Source organism: Lissotriton helveticus, chromosome 1_1 (genome assembly GCF_964261635.1).
Source record: "Lissotriton helveticus chromosome 1_1, aLisHel1.1, whole genome shotgun sequence".
Taxonomy (NCBI): domain Eukaryota; kingdom Metazoa; phylum Chordata; class Amphibia; order Caudata; family Salamandridae; genus Lissotriton; species Lissotriton helveticus.
Window position 1 is genome coordinate 1,851,171,940 of NC_136057.1, and position 17,893 is coordinate 1,851,189,832.

At 47.2% G+C, this 17,893-nt stretch overlaps 1 protein-coding gene across 2 annotated transcripts in view; it reads left to right on the forward strand.

Annotated features, from left to right (window-relative positions):
• The window catches only part of TRMT1L (tRNA methyltransferase 1L), a 522,615-nt gene that overhangs the window by 259,106 nt on the left and 245,616 nt on the right, over positions 1 to 17,893 (forward strand). For both annotated transcript variants that reach the window (XM_078641383.1, XM_078641388.1), the window contains exon 10: positions 8,338 to 8,590. In XM_078641383.1, the coding sequence (XP_078497509.1) occupies positions 8,338 to 8,590 (253 nt within the window). The remainder of the gene's footprint in view (positions 1 to 8,337; positions 8,591 to 17,893) is intronic.

Consider the following 17,893-nt stretch of genomic DNA (forward strand, 5'->3'; position numbering starts at 1 on the left):
CAAACGGTGGCGGAAAGAATGCTCCATACCTTAGATGTACGGAGGGCGTTGATGTACTACATAGACAGAACACAACCCTTTAGAAAGACAAAACAACTCTTTGTTGCCTTCGCACCACAACACAAAGGCAACCCAATTTCCAAAGCAGGGATAGCCAGGTGGATTGTTAAGTGCATCCAGATATGTTATCAAAAAGCCAAGCGCACTTTAACAATACCCCCCAGAGCGCACTCCACACGCAAACTGGGGGCATCCATGGCTTTCCTAGGGAACATTCCTTTAGAGGATATTTGCAGAGCAGCCACGTGGGTCACACCACATACCTTCACAAAACACTACTGTGTTGATGTGCATTCCAAGCAGCAAGCAGCTGTAGGACAGGCTGTTCTCAAGACACTTTTTCAGGTTTCTGCAGCTGGCACGGGCAACCGCCGCTGATGGAGGGACTGCTATGTATTCTATGCTAAGATATGAATTTAGCAGCCCACATGCCTCGAACTGAATATGCTACTTACCAGTATGCATCTGTTCTTGGCATGTAGGGCTGCTAACATTCATATCGCCCGCCCTCCTCCCCGGTGCCTGTCGCAGCTGCAGATATACTATTGTATTTATTCATTAGCATGGACATCCTTTACACTTTCACTCCATCTTCTGCCACAATGGCGAAAAACAATCTGGGGATGGAGCCGATGCCCATGCGCACTGTAGTCCAGGGGAGGAGCCACCTATCTCAGGATACTTCGAAGACTCTTCCAGGACAACAATGTGCAATCATCCGAGCCCAACACTAGGCGGCGATCTAATGCTAAGATATGAATGTTAGCAGCCCTACATGCCAAGAACAGATGCATACTGGTAAGTAGCATATTCATTTCCCCTTCATGAGCAAAAAAATCATAAGAAAAACTGAGTAAGATTGTATTAATTAATTTTGTATTGCTGTAGAGCCAGCAGAAACAACCGTGAGACAACTAATACAATGTGTTAAGAAGAAGGAAAAAAAAGTATTCAGTTCCACATACAAAGCTCCTAAGTAGGGTGCTCCTTTCTTTCTTGCTGCGAGGAAAACTGGAAGAAGACCTAAATGATAAGGAAATCAGGAGAAAATGAAGTCAAAGATCAGACTATGCTGAAATAAATGGATGCAGCTCTGGATAAAAACAGGATAGACAAACAGGTTAATGGTGGGTTGAAACGGGCAGGGCAATGTTAGCTGCAGTGTCAATCTTAAAAACAAAATTTCTGGGCTACATTTTACTTCCTTACACAGAAGCCACAGTGTGCAGATTCAAAACATTTTTTTTTTTTTTTTTTAAAAACCTTTATTGTACAGAAGGCGCGCACAGATACGGGCCTACAACCCACCGGGCCGGCCACCACAATAAAGAGACATACGAGGCAATACAGGAGAGACAACAGGATTTCTAAATAGCTCATATGAAAGGCAAAGGCAACAAGTCTTGAGTCGCCATCACGGACAGGATAAAAGCAGGTTAATTTTATAATAGAAAAAAGGGTGTCACAGGATAATGACAATCTATAAAGTCCAGAGGGCCGTGGTGGGCCGTGAGCAAGCCGAAGTCTCGAATACAGGAAAAGACCAACAGAACAATACATTTTGGCAAAGGCAGAACGTGAGTCCCACATCAAGAACAATCACAATCGCTGCTCAGCACCCACCCACCACTACCAGGGCACATAAGAAGAAAACAGCGAAAAATACGCTTACAAAACTAAAAGCCCTCCGTTACAACAACCCATGGGAGGAAAAAAAAATTGGGTGGGGAAAGGGAAAAAAGGGGAGGAAAAGGACATCAAAAAAGGGGAGGGGGAAAGTGAGGGCGCAGCGTCAGTGCACGCCCCCCACGGCTAACAAGCACCCAATAATAATTCGGCACATGGAACTAGTGGCAACAGGAGAAATGAATGCGTAGTAAACCGTGACAGCAGACATACCAAAAGGGCCATGCCAGCACAAACACCCCGGGGGGCTACGCGCCGACACCGCGCCACGAAATTAGGGGATACATAAGAGCCATAGAACCAAAAAGAGGAACAGGGAAAGATATAATAAACAGACCCCCCCACCACCCCGCACAGCCCACCCTGCACCCCTGCAGAAGGCTATGGCCTACCCCCCAGCAGCGTGCCTGTCGCCCTAATTAGAACCCGAAATATAGAGAAATATAAGAAAGAAAGAATCACTTAGATTAAAAAGGGGGGAAGGGAAAACAGGGAAAAACAGCGGGAGAGGAGCCACATAATCAAAACCCCTTCAGCTCCCACCCCCCCGCCCGAAAATACTCAGAGCCCACGGGAAGATAATAAACACACGGATAAGCTCCAGGAACGTAAAGACGTATCAAACATAATCATACAATTATGAACAGATCACCCAACCATACCACAAAATAACAGTCCACAGAGGCAAGATCAGCTCAACCCTGTCCTCGTTTTTCGCAAACTGTAATCGTCCAGCGCACCAGGAACCAGATCACATAAAACAGGAGGTGAATAACAGGGAGTCGAATCAAAAATACACTCAAGTTGCAGCGATCGTGACCCGGATGATCCAGAAAGTACAGTAACCACTTCAGGCAATGCAGGCAAAGTTCCAATGAGAATACGGAGAAAGCCGGTCCAGCGGCACCGTCACAGGATCTTCGTACGGCCATGTGAGGCAAAAGAGGAAAAGGAGACCCATCGAGGTCGGTCCAGACGGGATCCAGCCGGGGAACCTCCGGAGCAGAAGGAGGCACAGGACGAAGAAGGGCAGCGGACCCCCGTACATCCACACCAACAGCAGCCTCCAGGTCCACGACCCCAAGGAAAGTTCCAGCAGCACACACCAGAGATGAAGCCGCAGAAACCGAGGGGGGTCCGACAGGCCCAACAAAGGGACCCCCCTCCAGGATAGCGGTCGGTGCGGTCATGGGTGCCCCCCAGGAGCGCAGGGCGGCGAGGATGTCGCGAAGCGTAGGCTCACCTTTACAGTATTCAGCAAACGTGCCGCGCGGCGGACCCGCATCGCCGGTCCCCGCAAGGCCGAGAATCATGGGGCCGGCCGCCATCTTAGAAGCCCGGCGGGGCCGCTGCGAACACCGACCCCCGCCCGGATATCAGCAGGGCAAAACAGGACACCGGCAACCACCAGCGGAGGCGCCACCAGGGCAGGAAGGGGAGCCACCAGAAGAAGGCGATGCGCCGGCACCCCACACGCCGCCGGCACCGTTCTCCGAGTCCGGGCGGAGGAACTCAAAATGGCCGGGCCGGAGAACAAAGGGGAGACGAGCCAGATGTACGGTTAACCCCGTCCATGGAAGTCAGCTCCCCAACACCAGGCCGCAGGACCGCCGGACCAGGCCCGGGAGGCCGCAATCGGTCTATTAGCACATCGGCCCCTCCGACCGACTCCACACCACCACCAAGGGCCGGCCACCGCGCCCCGTCCAGCCCGGGCGCCGCCAAGGAGTGCCAGGCCCGGCCGCTCCGGAGGCCCCGAAGCAGACAGGGGCGTAACTCAGGATCCGTGACACCCAGGAATCACCGGAGCAAACGGTAAGTGCCTGTGAGTTATCGTCGTTCCACTGCACATCGTGGAATACCTCCCGGGGCAGGATAAAGTACAGGATATTTGTTGCAGACAGGAGAGTGATCGGAGCCGAGCTAAAACGCGGCCATCTCGGACGCGAGCTTGGCTCCTCCCCCTCAAAACATTTTTAACATTCACAACAGTGTTGCATTACAGTTCTAAAAATAAAAAGATTATGGAAGTGGATCTAATCTGGCGTGTCAAGTGTATGTTGTACACTACCTAAAATGAACACTTAGGAAGCCATAGTGCCACAGGAGGTTTTGCACCAAAGTTTACAGAGGCAAAGCTGCTAACACTGAATGCTCTTTTGTGGTAGTATGGGCAAGCAGTTTAGGCTTATCGGAGGGTAGTACTACGCATTTGTTGTACTCACAGAGGCAATAAATGAGACGCACTCGAAGATTAGATCCTAGACCTATTTAGAAAAATAACTTCTTTTTATATAAATTTTGATACCAAGAACTCTGTTATCAGGTGAGTTCTTTTTAAAATATTGAATTTCACAGGTTAGTAAAATAGTCTCTTAAATGCATTTAGCATGTAATACTTTCCTATGGGAGAAAAAGGCATATACGATATACAGGTACTTGCAGTGGGTTTCCGGGGGTCCCCTTCAGGACTTAAGGTGGTGGGGGTAAGGTCCAAAGACTACCTGCAGTTAGTTTACCTGCCCTGATGCATCCAGGTGTAGAGGTGCTGGTTGATTTGGTAGCTTTACATGCTACAACAAAGGGGGTTAGGAGCACCTAAAAACAGGTTGCAAAGGGTGACCTTAGGGCAAGTGTGGGAGCTTCCAACAGGTGGATGGTTCACAAGGGTCCTGGGAGAAGGGTAGCACAGTCAGTTCTCAGTAACTCAAGTGCTTGACTGCAGAGGGTTGTGGTTGGCTGGGCTGGTGCGTCGCAGGCCCTTGCGGTTGTCACCCTCGCTGATTGACGGTGCAAAAATCAGGACAGCTGGGCCTCTCTGGAAGTGGATCTCTGCAATGCTGACATCCCTCAACAGCTGTTCGGTCTCGGTGCTGTTGGAGTTTAGACTGAACTTAAACAGGCTGTGGTTGCTACAAGGGGTCCAATACCCTAGGTAGAAGTGCTGTGCTGCTCCGGTTGGTCCTGGTGTCTTCTCACTTTGTGGGGAGACGGATTTGACCCTCTGAAGCATAGAGACCTCTTCCTGGGCTGCTGCTTCGTCAACACGACCAGGACCGGCAGTACAGTAAACTGGTCCCTGCTGTTTTGGTGCCTGCGCATTGCAGGGGAGTAGCTTTTCTATTCTAAGAAAAATTGCTGCCAATTTGCGAAGGGCTGGCAGTCTATCTGGGTTCTTTGTGGAGTTTAAGCTGCAAGACAAGTCGTGGTGCCAAACGTCCACAGCAAGTATTCGGTTCTTGTTTTAGCGACTCTTCTTTCTCCTCTTCTTCTGGGTCAATCCAACTTGGGGTTCCTCGCCTCAGGGGTGCCACCTAAATACTCAATTTAGGGGCGTTAAAGGGAGTGACAGGTAGTAGCTAATGGGGTACATACCTTTTTGGGTGACATAACCCTGACTAAGTAAGTCTAATTCCACCAAAAATCAAGATGGTGGAATTCTAGTTTAAGGGGTTCACTGATCTAAACTGCACCACCCTGTTGAGGTGCTGCCTACAGATCTCTCAGTAACAGAATTGCAGGGATCCACCCAAAACAGGAGGGTTGTGGGATTTTCCCCTAGAAGGGGTAAAGATACAACCCAGGGAGATTCACAGACATCTCAGCTGCAGTTGTACTGTGTACTATGCAGAAGTAGTAGAGTTTTAAACCTTAGAGGATTGTAGGAAAGTGTCCCTTTTTGTCATGGTCACCCCCACTTTTTGTCTGGTACTGAATCAGTTTTGACTGAAGGCACACTGGGTTCCTGCTAACAAAGTCCCTAGTGACAGTGTTATTTTCTTAAAACAAAGTAAAATGTTCAGTTATCCGCCAAATGACAAGTACTTAGGCACCTCTGTAAGTCCCTAGTAAATGGTACCCCTGATACCCATGGCAGGGGTACTAAAGAGGGTCCCTAAGGGCTGCAGTATCTGTTGTGCCACCCTAAGGGACCCACTCACAAACACATGCTAACTGTCATTGCAGGATGCAGTAAATGGTGCAGACCATTTTGAAAACATGGCATGGCACACACTTTGGGTGCCATGCCCACAGACCCTGCATGCAATATATGTAAGTTACTCCTACAGCAGGCCCTACAGCTATAAAGCAGGTTGCATTATATTGCATTTGAGGACATATCTGCTTAGGCAGATATGCCCCTGTGATGTCTGGTTCAATTCGTAGACCTTGCAAGTGTACAACAGACGCCATCTCAAGTACATGTACTGGGCACTGGTCATTAAAATGTAGCCAGGTACATGATGGCTTCACTAAAACCCTCTGATGTTTAGTATCAAACACCTTATCTTAGTAAATCCTTACTGATCTCAGTATTGGGTTCATTATGAAATGCACCCAGAGGGCTCCTTAGAGTGACCCCTGAAACCTATTTGTCCTCTAGTGTGCTGGCTGACTGGTATTGTCCAGCTTGCCATCACAGACGAGTTTCTGACCCCGTGTAGGTGAGAGCCTATGCTCTCTGAGGTCAAGATACAAAGCCTGCTCTGTAGAAGGCGTTAACACATCCTCTAGCAGGATAGCTAGTCATTTAGCATATCAAGGCCAGGGGCTTCAAACCCTTTCCACCTTTGATTCCGACCCCAGTTTCCCCGTTGCCCCATTCCCCTTCTACAGGGATCCACCCTGAAGTGATGGAAACACAAACCACAGAGGCCTCAATATGAGGTCCATGGTGAAGGTGCAGCCCTGTAAAATGAAGATAACTCAGTTGAGGGTCTGTTTTGTGCCACCCATTATGGTTGAGATTACCACATACACCTCAGTAAAGGGTGTATTGCATCGATGCACAAGTCAAGGAGATTCACAAACACCACAGTAGAGGGTCAATGGTGTACCACTCAGTCTGTGCCGGGGCTAACCAAGGATTACCATATATGCCTCAGTTAATGGAGCATGGACTTCACCTAGAAGCAGTAAAGGGGCAACCCACTGGTGTAGGCGAAACCCAGGAAATCTAAGGGAGGAGTGTATCTGAATTAGTGAGAAAAGGAGGGGCAGGGAGTGTAAGGTGTAGGATAAGGGGCAAAGAGTGCAGGACTTCTTGACCAGCTACTTAAACAGGAAAACACCACTGGATAAAGCTTCAGGAATACATATTTGACCTGTTAACACTTTGAACATGGATGCTTTGTGAAGCGAGTTTAAGTAGAGGAAGTAGCTGTCATTCTACACCAAGCTTTGGGAGGGATGCAGGTGAGAGTCTAGGTCATGTGACTTAGGGGCCAATGGGGTCACTGTGACTCTGTGGGAGGCAGGATGGCAAAGAGCCACGGGACTGGTATGCATGTAGCTCTAAAAGTAATCTGTCAACAATAACCACGTGTAATAAATAAACACCAGTTCAGAAATGCACAGAGACCTTTATATACACTTGTATAATTCAACAGTAATCTAGTCCAACAGTGGGGTCAGTATTATGATCCTTCTGTGCTAAGCACTTTTAATCAACAATCGTTTTTCAAGGAAGTGCCACTCTGCAATATAGTTACTAACCATTTTGGTGCCAAATTGTGATCTTGCTGCCTAAATGGAACTGAGCCTCCGGGACAGGATGTTGGTTTCACCTTCAAGTGTTTCTCGTTCATGGTCGCCACAGATATGGTAATGTACACCTTAGTTGCAGCATTGCAGTCCATTTTGGTGCTCTGATGTGCAGCAGCTACACTGTAACAATATTTTCTTGGCCCAGACAGAGCTGGATTTTGCAATCCTGTCCTCCAAACATTCATACTGAAGCAAACTGTTCATAATTTTGTTGGGCTCAGGGCGCACCTGCTGGTCTTCGCTTCCTCTCCCTACATTTTGAGAGTGGACATTTTTGGACCGAATATGGCAGTTCTGCATCATAGGAGGCATGTTACAACTGTAGAGGCTGGACACCCAAAGCCACCTGCATGTCCATTACTACCCCTGGGTTGTGTAAATAAACAAGATGATGCTTGAGTCCGCTTTCATGCATGGTTCATGGGGACAGGGGGCACCTAGCTGACTTTGAGGGGGGAGACACTAGGAACTGCCATGTTGCACATCACAACAGTTGTTGCTGCCAAGGGCACAAACAGATGCATACTACTTGCTGATAGGAGCAAGGGAACATCATCAAAATGTCTTTCTTTTTAAAATGCAGCCAGCTTTGATAAGCTGGATTCCAAGGTATCTGGCATATGAAATAAGAGCATCTATCCAGCTGGTTCCTTAACAATGTTTCTTGGTTTAGAATTGGATATGGATTTGAATTGACGTCTGCACTGCAAGATGGGTGTCTTGCTTGTTATGGGTAGATGGAGTTGTCATGCCCATTTCTGTAAATGCAAACAGAAAATAAATAGATTAGCTATTGGATTATCCCTATAGTCTAGTACACTCCGGTAGAGGTACAGGATTAGAAATTATTATTTTGATATTTTAATGTGGGTGATTTGCCATTTGAAAACTACTAATTATTAATGGTTGCTCTAGTACCAAGTACATTTTGAGATAGTTGCGACTTTCTCTGAAAGTTACTTTAAAAACATATCTTTTCTTTCAGTCATCAATAACGTACACTGTTGTTTATAGATTCCTAATATTGAATGTTCTCCCCTTTAGGGATAATGGGACTCCAGTGGGCCAAAAACCTTGGGAGTTCTGTGAAAGTCACAATCAATGACGTTAATGTAAAGTCAGTGGAGATGATCCGGGAAAACTGTAATCTAAACCATATGAAGGTGCTAAATAACAAGGACTATGAGGAAGAAGATTCTGATTGCATTGCAGACGACACTGAGGAATCTATGGGTTCAGTGGAGATCAGCATGATGGACGCCAATGTGTTAATGCATCTTAGAGCATTTGATTTCATGTGAGTATACCCATTTATAGCTCACAAATCTGACGGCTGAAACTCTCCTCCGCACTCTTTTGTGTGTCTTCACGTCAAGGCACACGTCTCCACAAAACACCTCTTTTTATCAGTATCGTGATGCTGTAATCTGGGCCTCTCACAGTCCTTGCCTCTGCCCCCCCTCCCTCTTTATGCAAGTTTGTGCTCCAAAGAGTGCTCAACTTCTGTGCAGTGGCTCAGTGTGCGCCTGCCCTCAGAGCAATGCTTGTCAGAGTGCACTGAATGAAGAGAGGTTTACACGATGATGTTCTGCCACTGACTACTTATTGAATGCCAACTGTCCCAGTATTTACATTTATCTAATTCTTGTGCTTAACTTAGTAGCTAAAGATTATTCCAAAGATTTTTGATTGCTGTTCTGTAAGGTCCAACTTTGCAGAACATCTCCTTTTTGCACTGTTTTCATCTTCTGTCAAGTTGATCTTCTACAGTGATATGAAAAAAAGCCTTGTAAATTCTATGCTCTTACAAATTAAGGCATGTCCCAATAGTAGATACATTTTAGCCAGTTAAAAAAGAACACACACAAATGACACTTTGTTAGTATTTATTTAAAAAAAAAAAAAAAATTGGCCTACATTCAGAAGCAAATTGCTCCTCGTGATTCACTGAGCTATGGAACTCTGTTTCCTTTAAAAGTTTGTCAGTTTCACTTATTGGCTGTGAGTAATCCTGGCCCATTCCTCTTCGGATAACTGTATAAGCTCAGTGATGTTTGAGGGCATTCATTTGTGCACAGCTCTCTTTTGTTCTCAGTGCAGCATTTCAGTGTAGTTGAGGTGTGGACTTTAAGTAATTTGGCTATTCCGAAATCCAGGTTTCTTTTTTCTTTCAGCCATTCACTGTAACGTTTACTGGTGTGTTTTAGATCATTGTCGTGCTGCATGATCTACCTTTTTCTAAGCTGGTTACTCCAGCAACAGTTATTACCTTTTGTGTCTTATGTTATGACAGCCCGTACCGTAAGCATCCACAAGATCATCGCTGTTTATTGTTCTGAACTTTTCCACATGAGGCTTAAGAAAGTTAATTGGGGCGCAAAACGTGTTTGCTGTAGTAATGCATGGTTTTTCATCTAATTAAAAGAAAATACACTAACTCGTATTAAATGTTAAATCGAGAAAAACGTGTGACTATTGCATTCCAGAATCCGTTTATAAGCGTGTCCCGTAATACATTTATTTTCAATAATCCCCTTTTTCGGGAAGGATGGAAATTCCATTTCTCTACTGGGGATTTAATACCTGACTTAGTTGTTGAGTCAGTAATGCCTGTCATTAACAGGAAAAAGATTGGCATCCTCGTTCTGGGACCTTCAGCCACTTGTTAAAGTGGGTGGAATCTCCAGGTCTTCATATTTGTGAGAATCTATACTGGGTGTAGATGGGCACCTTGGACTCCTTCTTTTGTACTGAGCATACTGGAAATGCTCCATCCTAGAAATCACCATCTCTTTAGTTAAGAAGCCTGCTTTGAAAGGTTCTTCTTATTTAATTAACAAGCATTGGCAGTGCCAACAGTTCTTTCTTAGGGGATTTCCATGTATAGTCATAAGCGTTGAATAGTACCACCTGGCTGAGGGGAACACCGGACCACTTTTTCCACTATATCTTCTTAAGTTCGCCTTTGTTCGGGAGGCCTTGAAAAGTCACTTTAAGTCATAATGCAGCCTAAAGGACACAGCTCCAGTGTTCAGAATTCCTAATCTTGAAGGGGCAAAAGGAAAGATTCCAAAGAAATATGAAGTTAATGCATAAATAAATTTGTAAGGGCACAGAAAAAGAACCTTCACAAACCCTTTTGCTAAGAGAGAAAAAGAGATGAAGTGCAGGGCTATGTAGCCCATAGGCTTCCATTTTAAATAAAGAAAAAGGAGACTGTGTCTTTAAGAACAGTGAGACCTCAAATATCCCATCATGCTCAGCCACAGGCAGTTACCTCAGTTCATTTTTCCGGCTCCTGCTGAGCATGATGGGATATTGGAGCATTGGACCCTACCTTTTTACATTTTTTCTTCAAAATAGAACTTTAAAGTTCGGTGTTTTTTTGCTTCATTCAATTTCTTTTGTCTTTCTCTATTGATTGAAGAGTTTTTCTGACAGAAAAGGGTATCTTTTCTTTATAAAATGCCTTCTCTTTTTGACAAATGTCCTCACTGTGGCAGAGAAAAGCCAAAACAAACCCCCCGCCCCCCCATGAGGTCAGTATCATCTGTCTGCCATCTTCTCACCTTCCTGCCTCCTGTGACATCTGCAAGACCTTTCCAGACAAACCCTACGTGACAGAGAAAATTCACCTGCGGGAAAGAGAAGAAAGAAGACTACAGCAAGAAAACAATGTGACCTCTGAGCGAGGGCTAAGTTATTCTTCCACCAGAGCTCTTCCCTCAGCCTCCAGTGGTTGTGAGAGGTGTTTTTGAGGAAGAAAACGCTGTCTGTCCCGGTCGAGGCGGTCGACGTCTAGAGGAGGTACGGCGCCCAGATGCTCGCCGTCATTTACTGTCTCCACACCATATAAGCGTCGACACTAGACTTAAAAAAACACTTGAGTGAGGTTGAGACCTGCTTCACACTTCAGCTGACGTCAAGAGATGCATTGACTTCTAGGTATTCCGACTCACCGTCGCAGAGAGGTGGGCAGTCTGCGTCGAGAACCAAACGGAGAAGAGAGTGGTTGACGTTGAGAAGACCTGTCGGTATTGAGGGCGACCCTACATCTACAAGGGCTGAGAAGCAGATCAATGTAAAAAATGAATCAACAACAGAGGTCTACGTCGAGAAAGTCATCGATGTCGGGGAGACTGCCGAAACCCACCAAAAGGAGAAACTATTTATCATCCGTTTCTCTCTCCAGATTTCCATCTCTGGTAGATGTACCCACTTCTCCCATTCCGGTATCTTTTCTTCCCATCTCTACCGGCACCTATCATTCCAACTCCTGTGGTGCTGCAGGTTCCTATCACACCAGTTCGTAGGAGATCACGCTCAAGGACACCCAGTTGCTCTCGCCATGGTCACCATTCACCTGGACGTTCTCCTACTAGATCGCAACACTCTTCGCTCGCATCACAGATCTCATGACAAATCAAGATCACGTTCCCACTGCCATGGTCATGGGGATACATCCTCTTCCACCAGAGACTGCTCTCCAACCTTGTCAAGCTCACCTAATCCTCGGTCCTCACCAAGTGATGACAACACCTTTCAGGAGGTTCTGGTTTGCAGCTAACTTGAATATACATATGGTGGGGTTCCCATTCCTTCGACATTGGTGATCTTTGAAACACTTCACCAACGCACGGCCTCAAGACCTTTGCTCTCACTAGTGCCAGGTTGCCTTGAGCCAGCAATGCATTTATTCCTCACTCCAGTTGTAGCAAAGTCTGCACCCTCCAGAAGAAATACCACCCTCCGGAGCAAGATCCACTCTTTCTGCGCGCCTCCCCTCCACCTGGCTCGGTGGTGATATTAGCTGCCCGTAAATCTCCCACGTCTCCATCGGCTACTTCTCCCCCAGATAAGGAGAGCAAAAGCTTGGACTCGTCGGGCTGCAAGGTCTGCAACATGGCGGCTATGTCCATGAAAGCAACCACCGCCACAGCCCTCCTAGGGAGATACGATCGAGCCTTGTGGGATTCCATCCTTCACTTCACAGTTCACCTTCCAAAATAACACTGGGAGGATTTCCTGGTAATCGTCCAGGAGGGAGCCATGGTGTTTAACCAGATCATCAGTGCGATGGCGGATTGCTCGATTCAAGCTGCCCACAATTACTGTCACAGGGTCTCCGTTCTTAGACATGCCTGGCTCCGACTGACCTCACTGAAGCCTGATGCTCAGCTACGTCCTCAAAACGTAATCTTTTTTTGGGCTCCACTCTGTTCGCTCACACACTGATGATGAAATGACAAGGATGGAGATGTAAACTTAAAAAGCAGTAGAGCTAGAGAAATCAAAAGAACAGTGCCGTTCGTTCGGACCCTACCACCGTCATTTCCCTTTGCAGAGGGTGTAGGAGAGTAGGATCTGCTTACTATGGTTACCCCCACTTTTTGCTGGTGTTTCACTGTTTTTCGACTATAGTCTTCCTGGGGCCCTGCTAACCAGGACCCCAGCCTTGCTGCTTCCTCTCTAACTTTATTTGCATGTACATTAGGTACACTCCTAATTGGTTACTGGGTTACCCTTGTAAGTCCCTAGTATATGGTACCTTGGGTACTAAGGGCATAGGTACCCCAGAGGCCTACCAGGGGCTGAAGCATGTATTATGCCACCCCTGGGAAGCCTTCCAAAATGGCACCACTAGTCTGCTACTGCAGCCTGGGTAAGGTGGTGCATGCACCCCTTACTAAGATATAGGTTACCTATAATATACCTTTAATCATTGACACATATAAACCTATAGGTCACTCCTATGGCAGGCCTTATCAATCCTGAAGGCAGAGTGCTTGGTTTTGTGTGAGAGGGTACCCATGCATGAGCAGGACCCCTCTGCAGCTGTCGGAATCTATTCTCTGAGGCTGTTCTGTGATGCAGCCAGACCATATATTCTTAAGTGCTTTATAACCTCGCGGTTAATGCCAACTTTGGAATGGCTGCATGGAAACATGTCGTGTTTGGTGTCAAACAATTTAGAATCCTACCCCCCGCCAGTTCTGGCAGTGGGGGTAGAATTCCACTCTTCTAGAGGGAGAGACATGTACACACTGACCTAATCGGTAATAATTTAAAAGAGCCCCAGCATCACAAAATGGATACTGCAGCCACAGACACGAGTCTGACCTCCTACTGCTGGACGAAACTCAGGCAAGGGAGGCCTGGACAATAGCTTTCCTGTCACAAGAAAGTGTAACCACCTCCCAGACAGGCTTTAATGTATTGGGGCTGGGTGGGTGCATTCATAGAATGCTTTTCAGACAGTGCTGTGGGCACACTTGGTGTCCCTGTGCATATCCCAGTTCAAACCGGTTGCAGGGGCACTCAGCCCCTGCTCTGGCGCGAAACTGGACAAAGGGAAAGGGGTGTAACCACCCCCATCCCTAGATCCTCCCATAGGTGGTTCCCCAGCGTATATCCAACCCCCTATCTTAGTATAAGAATAGGAACCCAGTCCTTAGGACTTCAGATTATACCTGGAGGAAACTCTGCAACATATATCTTGGAACATCGACATTCTACATCGACTAGAAGATGGAAGTATCTCCCTTGGGATCAATTAGCGACTCCCCTGTTCAAACAAGCTCCAAAGAAGCATCTTGCCGGTCTGCATTTCCAAGGCTCCCGACGGATTTGCGACTCAGGACACAGACTTCCAAACTTCTCAGAGGCCAACACAAGATCCCAGCCAAGCTGAGACCCGCTGCCCTCACGAGTGACGTGGGACCGGAACTCCTGGACACCGTGCACATTTGCAAGTGCATCGACTTCCCGAGCTTTCCCGAAGTTGTGCATTGGGCTACTTGTAGTCCAAGAACCGAGCACCATTTGCACCGAAGATTGTGGGCCCACACTCCACGAGTGTTCCGTGGGCCTGCTTCTAGCATTTCCGCTCGAGGCCCCTTCGCGATCCCTGGTCCGTCGACTGGTGGGTCCCCACGAAGGTAACTCTGCTGTTTCTTGTCTTTTCTGGTTGCTCCAGACGTGCCCCGACTCCCCTCCAATGGGTGAATCCCTCAGACCTTGCTGGTCTGCACTGAAGCCATTCTTTGCTTTCTGCATGGGTTGCTGTTGCCAAGGCTTGTTGTGTCCATTCCGGAAACCAACACCGCAGCACTTGACATCCTTCGTGGGACAGCTCGAATCCAGCTCCTGGTCGTCCTCGACGCCTCCTGGTACTCGCGGCTGAAGAGTCAAGCTTCACCTGAAATCAGCCGACATCAGTTGACATCTTTTCATCGCTTTCGTGGACACTGGCAAGTGACCCAGACTCTGTCCCCTCTGCTTTCAGGTTCTCTAGATCTCCGATCCACCCTTGGATCCACCCAGACACTTTCCAATTGGTCGCCTGCAGCACTTTTCAGCAGCTCGCCATTGAAATCGACAACAAAACCCGACACGAAAAGCCACCTATGCACCCGGCTTCCTTGGGTGAGGTAACTCAAGTACTTCGGTGCTCCCGTGGGTGTTGACTCTAGAACCTCCTAGATCTAAAGGGGTTTTCTCCAAGTCCTCGTCTAAGTGTCCTTAATCTGTAATTTTCCAACCACGACTTTCCCCATAGAAGTTAATGGTGATTTGCGGCTGTGTTTAGACACGGCATGCGTCCCCCGTGGGTCCCCTGTGTCACTACCTTGGGTGGTTCCTGGTGGCCTCAGCGGTTCTAAAGGCTCTAGGCCTTGTATCTGTCAGTCGTGGGTCTTATACCACTTTCTTAGTATATGGTTTGGTACGTCCCTCGGGCTCAACATATATTGTGCTAATTTACTGTGTGCTAAATAAGTGTTAGAGGCATGTGGGCTGCTGAATTCATATCTGTGTATAGATCGCCGCCTAGTGTTGGGTCCGGATGATTGCACGTTGTTGTCCTGGAAGAGTCTTCGAAGTATCACGAGATAGGTGGCTCCTCCTACAGTGCGCATGGGCATCCTCTCCATCCTGAGATTGTTTTTTTCCGCCATTGGGTTCGGATGTATCTTCCTTTACTCAAAAGTTCGGAATCGAAAATACTCTTTCTAGAGGCCAAAAGGCCTCTGCGACCGTCGGTATTGTCTCGCATCGGTGCCGACAACTTCTTTATAAACTTTATCCTACTTAGGACGTCGAATCGGGCCACGGGCCTTCTCGATGCCACGCGACCAGTCGTCGATGGAACGGAGCCCATTCAAGAGATGCCCTCAATGTAACTCAAAATACCCACATATCGATTAACACCCTGTCTGTAACAAGTGTTTATCTCCAGAACACAATGAATCCGACTGCCTAGCCTGTGCCCAGTTTCGTTCTAAAAAGACACTTCGAACTCAACGGGCCGCTAGACTAAACTTACAGAGACAAGCACCAGAGCCAGATAATATCTTCGGCGACGAAGAAGAACTTGTCGAAGCAGAAGAATATGAAGAACAGTCGGATCAAGGATCGGAACATGACTCCGAATACTACATCGACGAAGAAGAAGACATCGTCGAGCTAGGGGGCGACCAGCAAGGCATTGGAGCCGTAGAAGATGACTCCAGTGAGGAAACGGGCCCAACCGTAACTACGGCGGCCAACCCGTTCACCTCCATGGTCCAACAGGCTCAGGTCGTGGCATCGCCACTAGGCCTTAGCCAAGATCTCGATAGACATTCGATAGCCCGCAATATAGCCCGGCTACGAATATTACTAAAGAGCCATCAAGTCAACAACCACCCAGATTGGTGATGGCGAGACCAAAGGTGACGGAACAGAAAACGAAACCGAAACTTATCGACTACACGGTCTTCGGACCACACTACGTCGATCCGTCGGAATCGAGACCGAAGAAGCTTGTAGACAACACTGTCTCCGGACCGAACTATATTGAACCATCGGCGTCGAGCACGAGGGTCGTCGAGCCCAAAAGCAGCGCCCCGGCACCTACGCCAAAACAAAAAGGCGTCGAGCCGAAAACATCGGCGCCGACTGCTGAAAAAACAAACAAAGGACTCGATCCAAAGAAGGTTGTCGATCCGAAACAAAAGACCGACAAACCAATTGCGATACAAAAGAAAAGCATCGATCCAAAGAAAAGCGAAGAAAAGACTCGAACCGACATCAAAGACCATCGATCCAAAACCATCGGTTCCAAAATCGACACAAGTACACAAGGCCGTACTCGAGCCCAAAAAGACTGTCGAAAAACCTCAGGCTCCGAAAAAACAGGTTCTACAAAAACAAACCGTAGTACCACAAAAAACTATCGGACCGATTAAATTTGGGCTCCCGCCTACCGCAAAGTCAAAGGCGGTCGAACCAAAGGCCAGCGTCGAACCAAAAATGGTAAAACAAAAGACTTTGGCAAAACCACACAAGACTACTGAACAGGAAATCTTGCATCCAGACCCTGAATCAGTAGAACAAACAAAACTGTATATTGATCCTAACTCTGGCAAAATGACTCTCTACAAGAGGAAGATCAGGCCTGAGACTGAGAGGGAGACATACACTATTCCACTGAAAAAGAAAAGGGCTGCTCTTCCTCACCTATTCTTTTTGAGCCTATTCAGCCACATAGGCCTGACACATATTCATATACACCCACACACTCAGATGAGGAAATGGATCAAGAATATGATGAAGAATTCAACTACCCAGTAGATGTTGATCCAGACAGTCAAACACAACCATGGGCTGACCCACTACAGGCTGGTGACTCACAACCCATTCCTGATACACCTGCATACCCTGCTAGGCCTTCTCCTACAGAGGACACAGCTGCTTTTAATGCTTTAATAGAAAGAGCAGCAAGCCATCACAATGTGGACATGCATGCAGACCCAGTGGAGGAAGATTTCCCCTTTGACACTTTTGCAACATCAGAAAGGACAGTTAAAACACTGCCATTGTTAAAAGGGGTACTTAAACATGCAGGGGACATATTTAAGGACACCACTAGAGCCAGGGTCATTAACCCAAGGATAGAAAGGAAATACAGGCCAGCGCCAGTAGACCCTACATACATTAAAGGGCAATTGCCTTTAGATTCGTTGGTGGTGGCAAATGCACGTAAACGTGCAAATTCACAAACAACTGGGGAAGCTGCGCCCCCGACAAAGAATCTAAGATTTTTGAAGCATCAGGGAAAAGGGTAGCCGCACAGGCGGCTAACATGTGGAGAATATCTAACACACAAGCCCTGTTAGCCAGGTATGACAGGGCACACTATGATACCTTGGAAACGCTTTTACAGCATTTACCCGATGCCTACAAAGAACAAGCTGAACAATTGATACAAGTGGGAAAGCTAATCGCTAACGCCTCTATTAAATGTGCCTTGGATGTGGCAGATACAGCTGCCAGGTCTATTAACACAAGTGTTCTTATCAGGAGACATGCGTGGCTAAGCATTTCTGGTTTTAAAAACGAAGTTCAGTCCACTCTGTTAAACCAGCCAGTTAATCCAGACTACTTATTTGGTCCAGAGGTAGATACAATACTGGACAAAATGAAAAAAGACACTGAGACGGCTAAGTCAATGGGAGCCCCACAGTCACAACAACATAGAGGCTCCTTTTGTCGCTCAGGCTACAGAGGGGCTGCAAGAGGCAACTCATCACAGCAGACCACAAACTACAAGGGAAACACA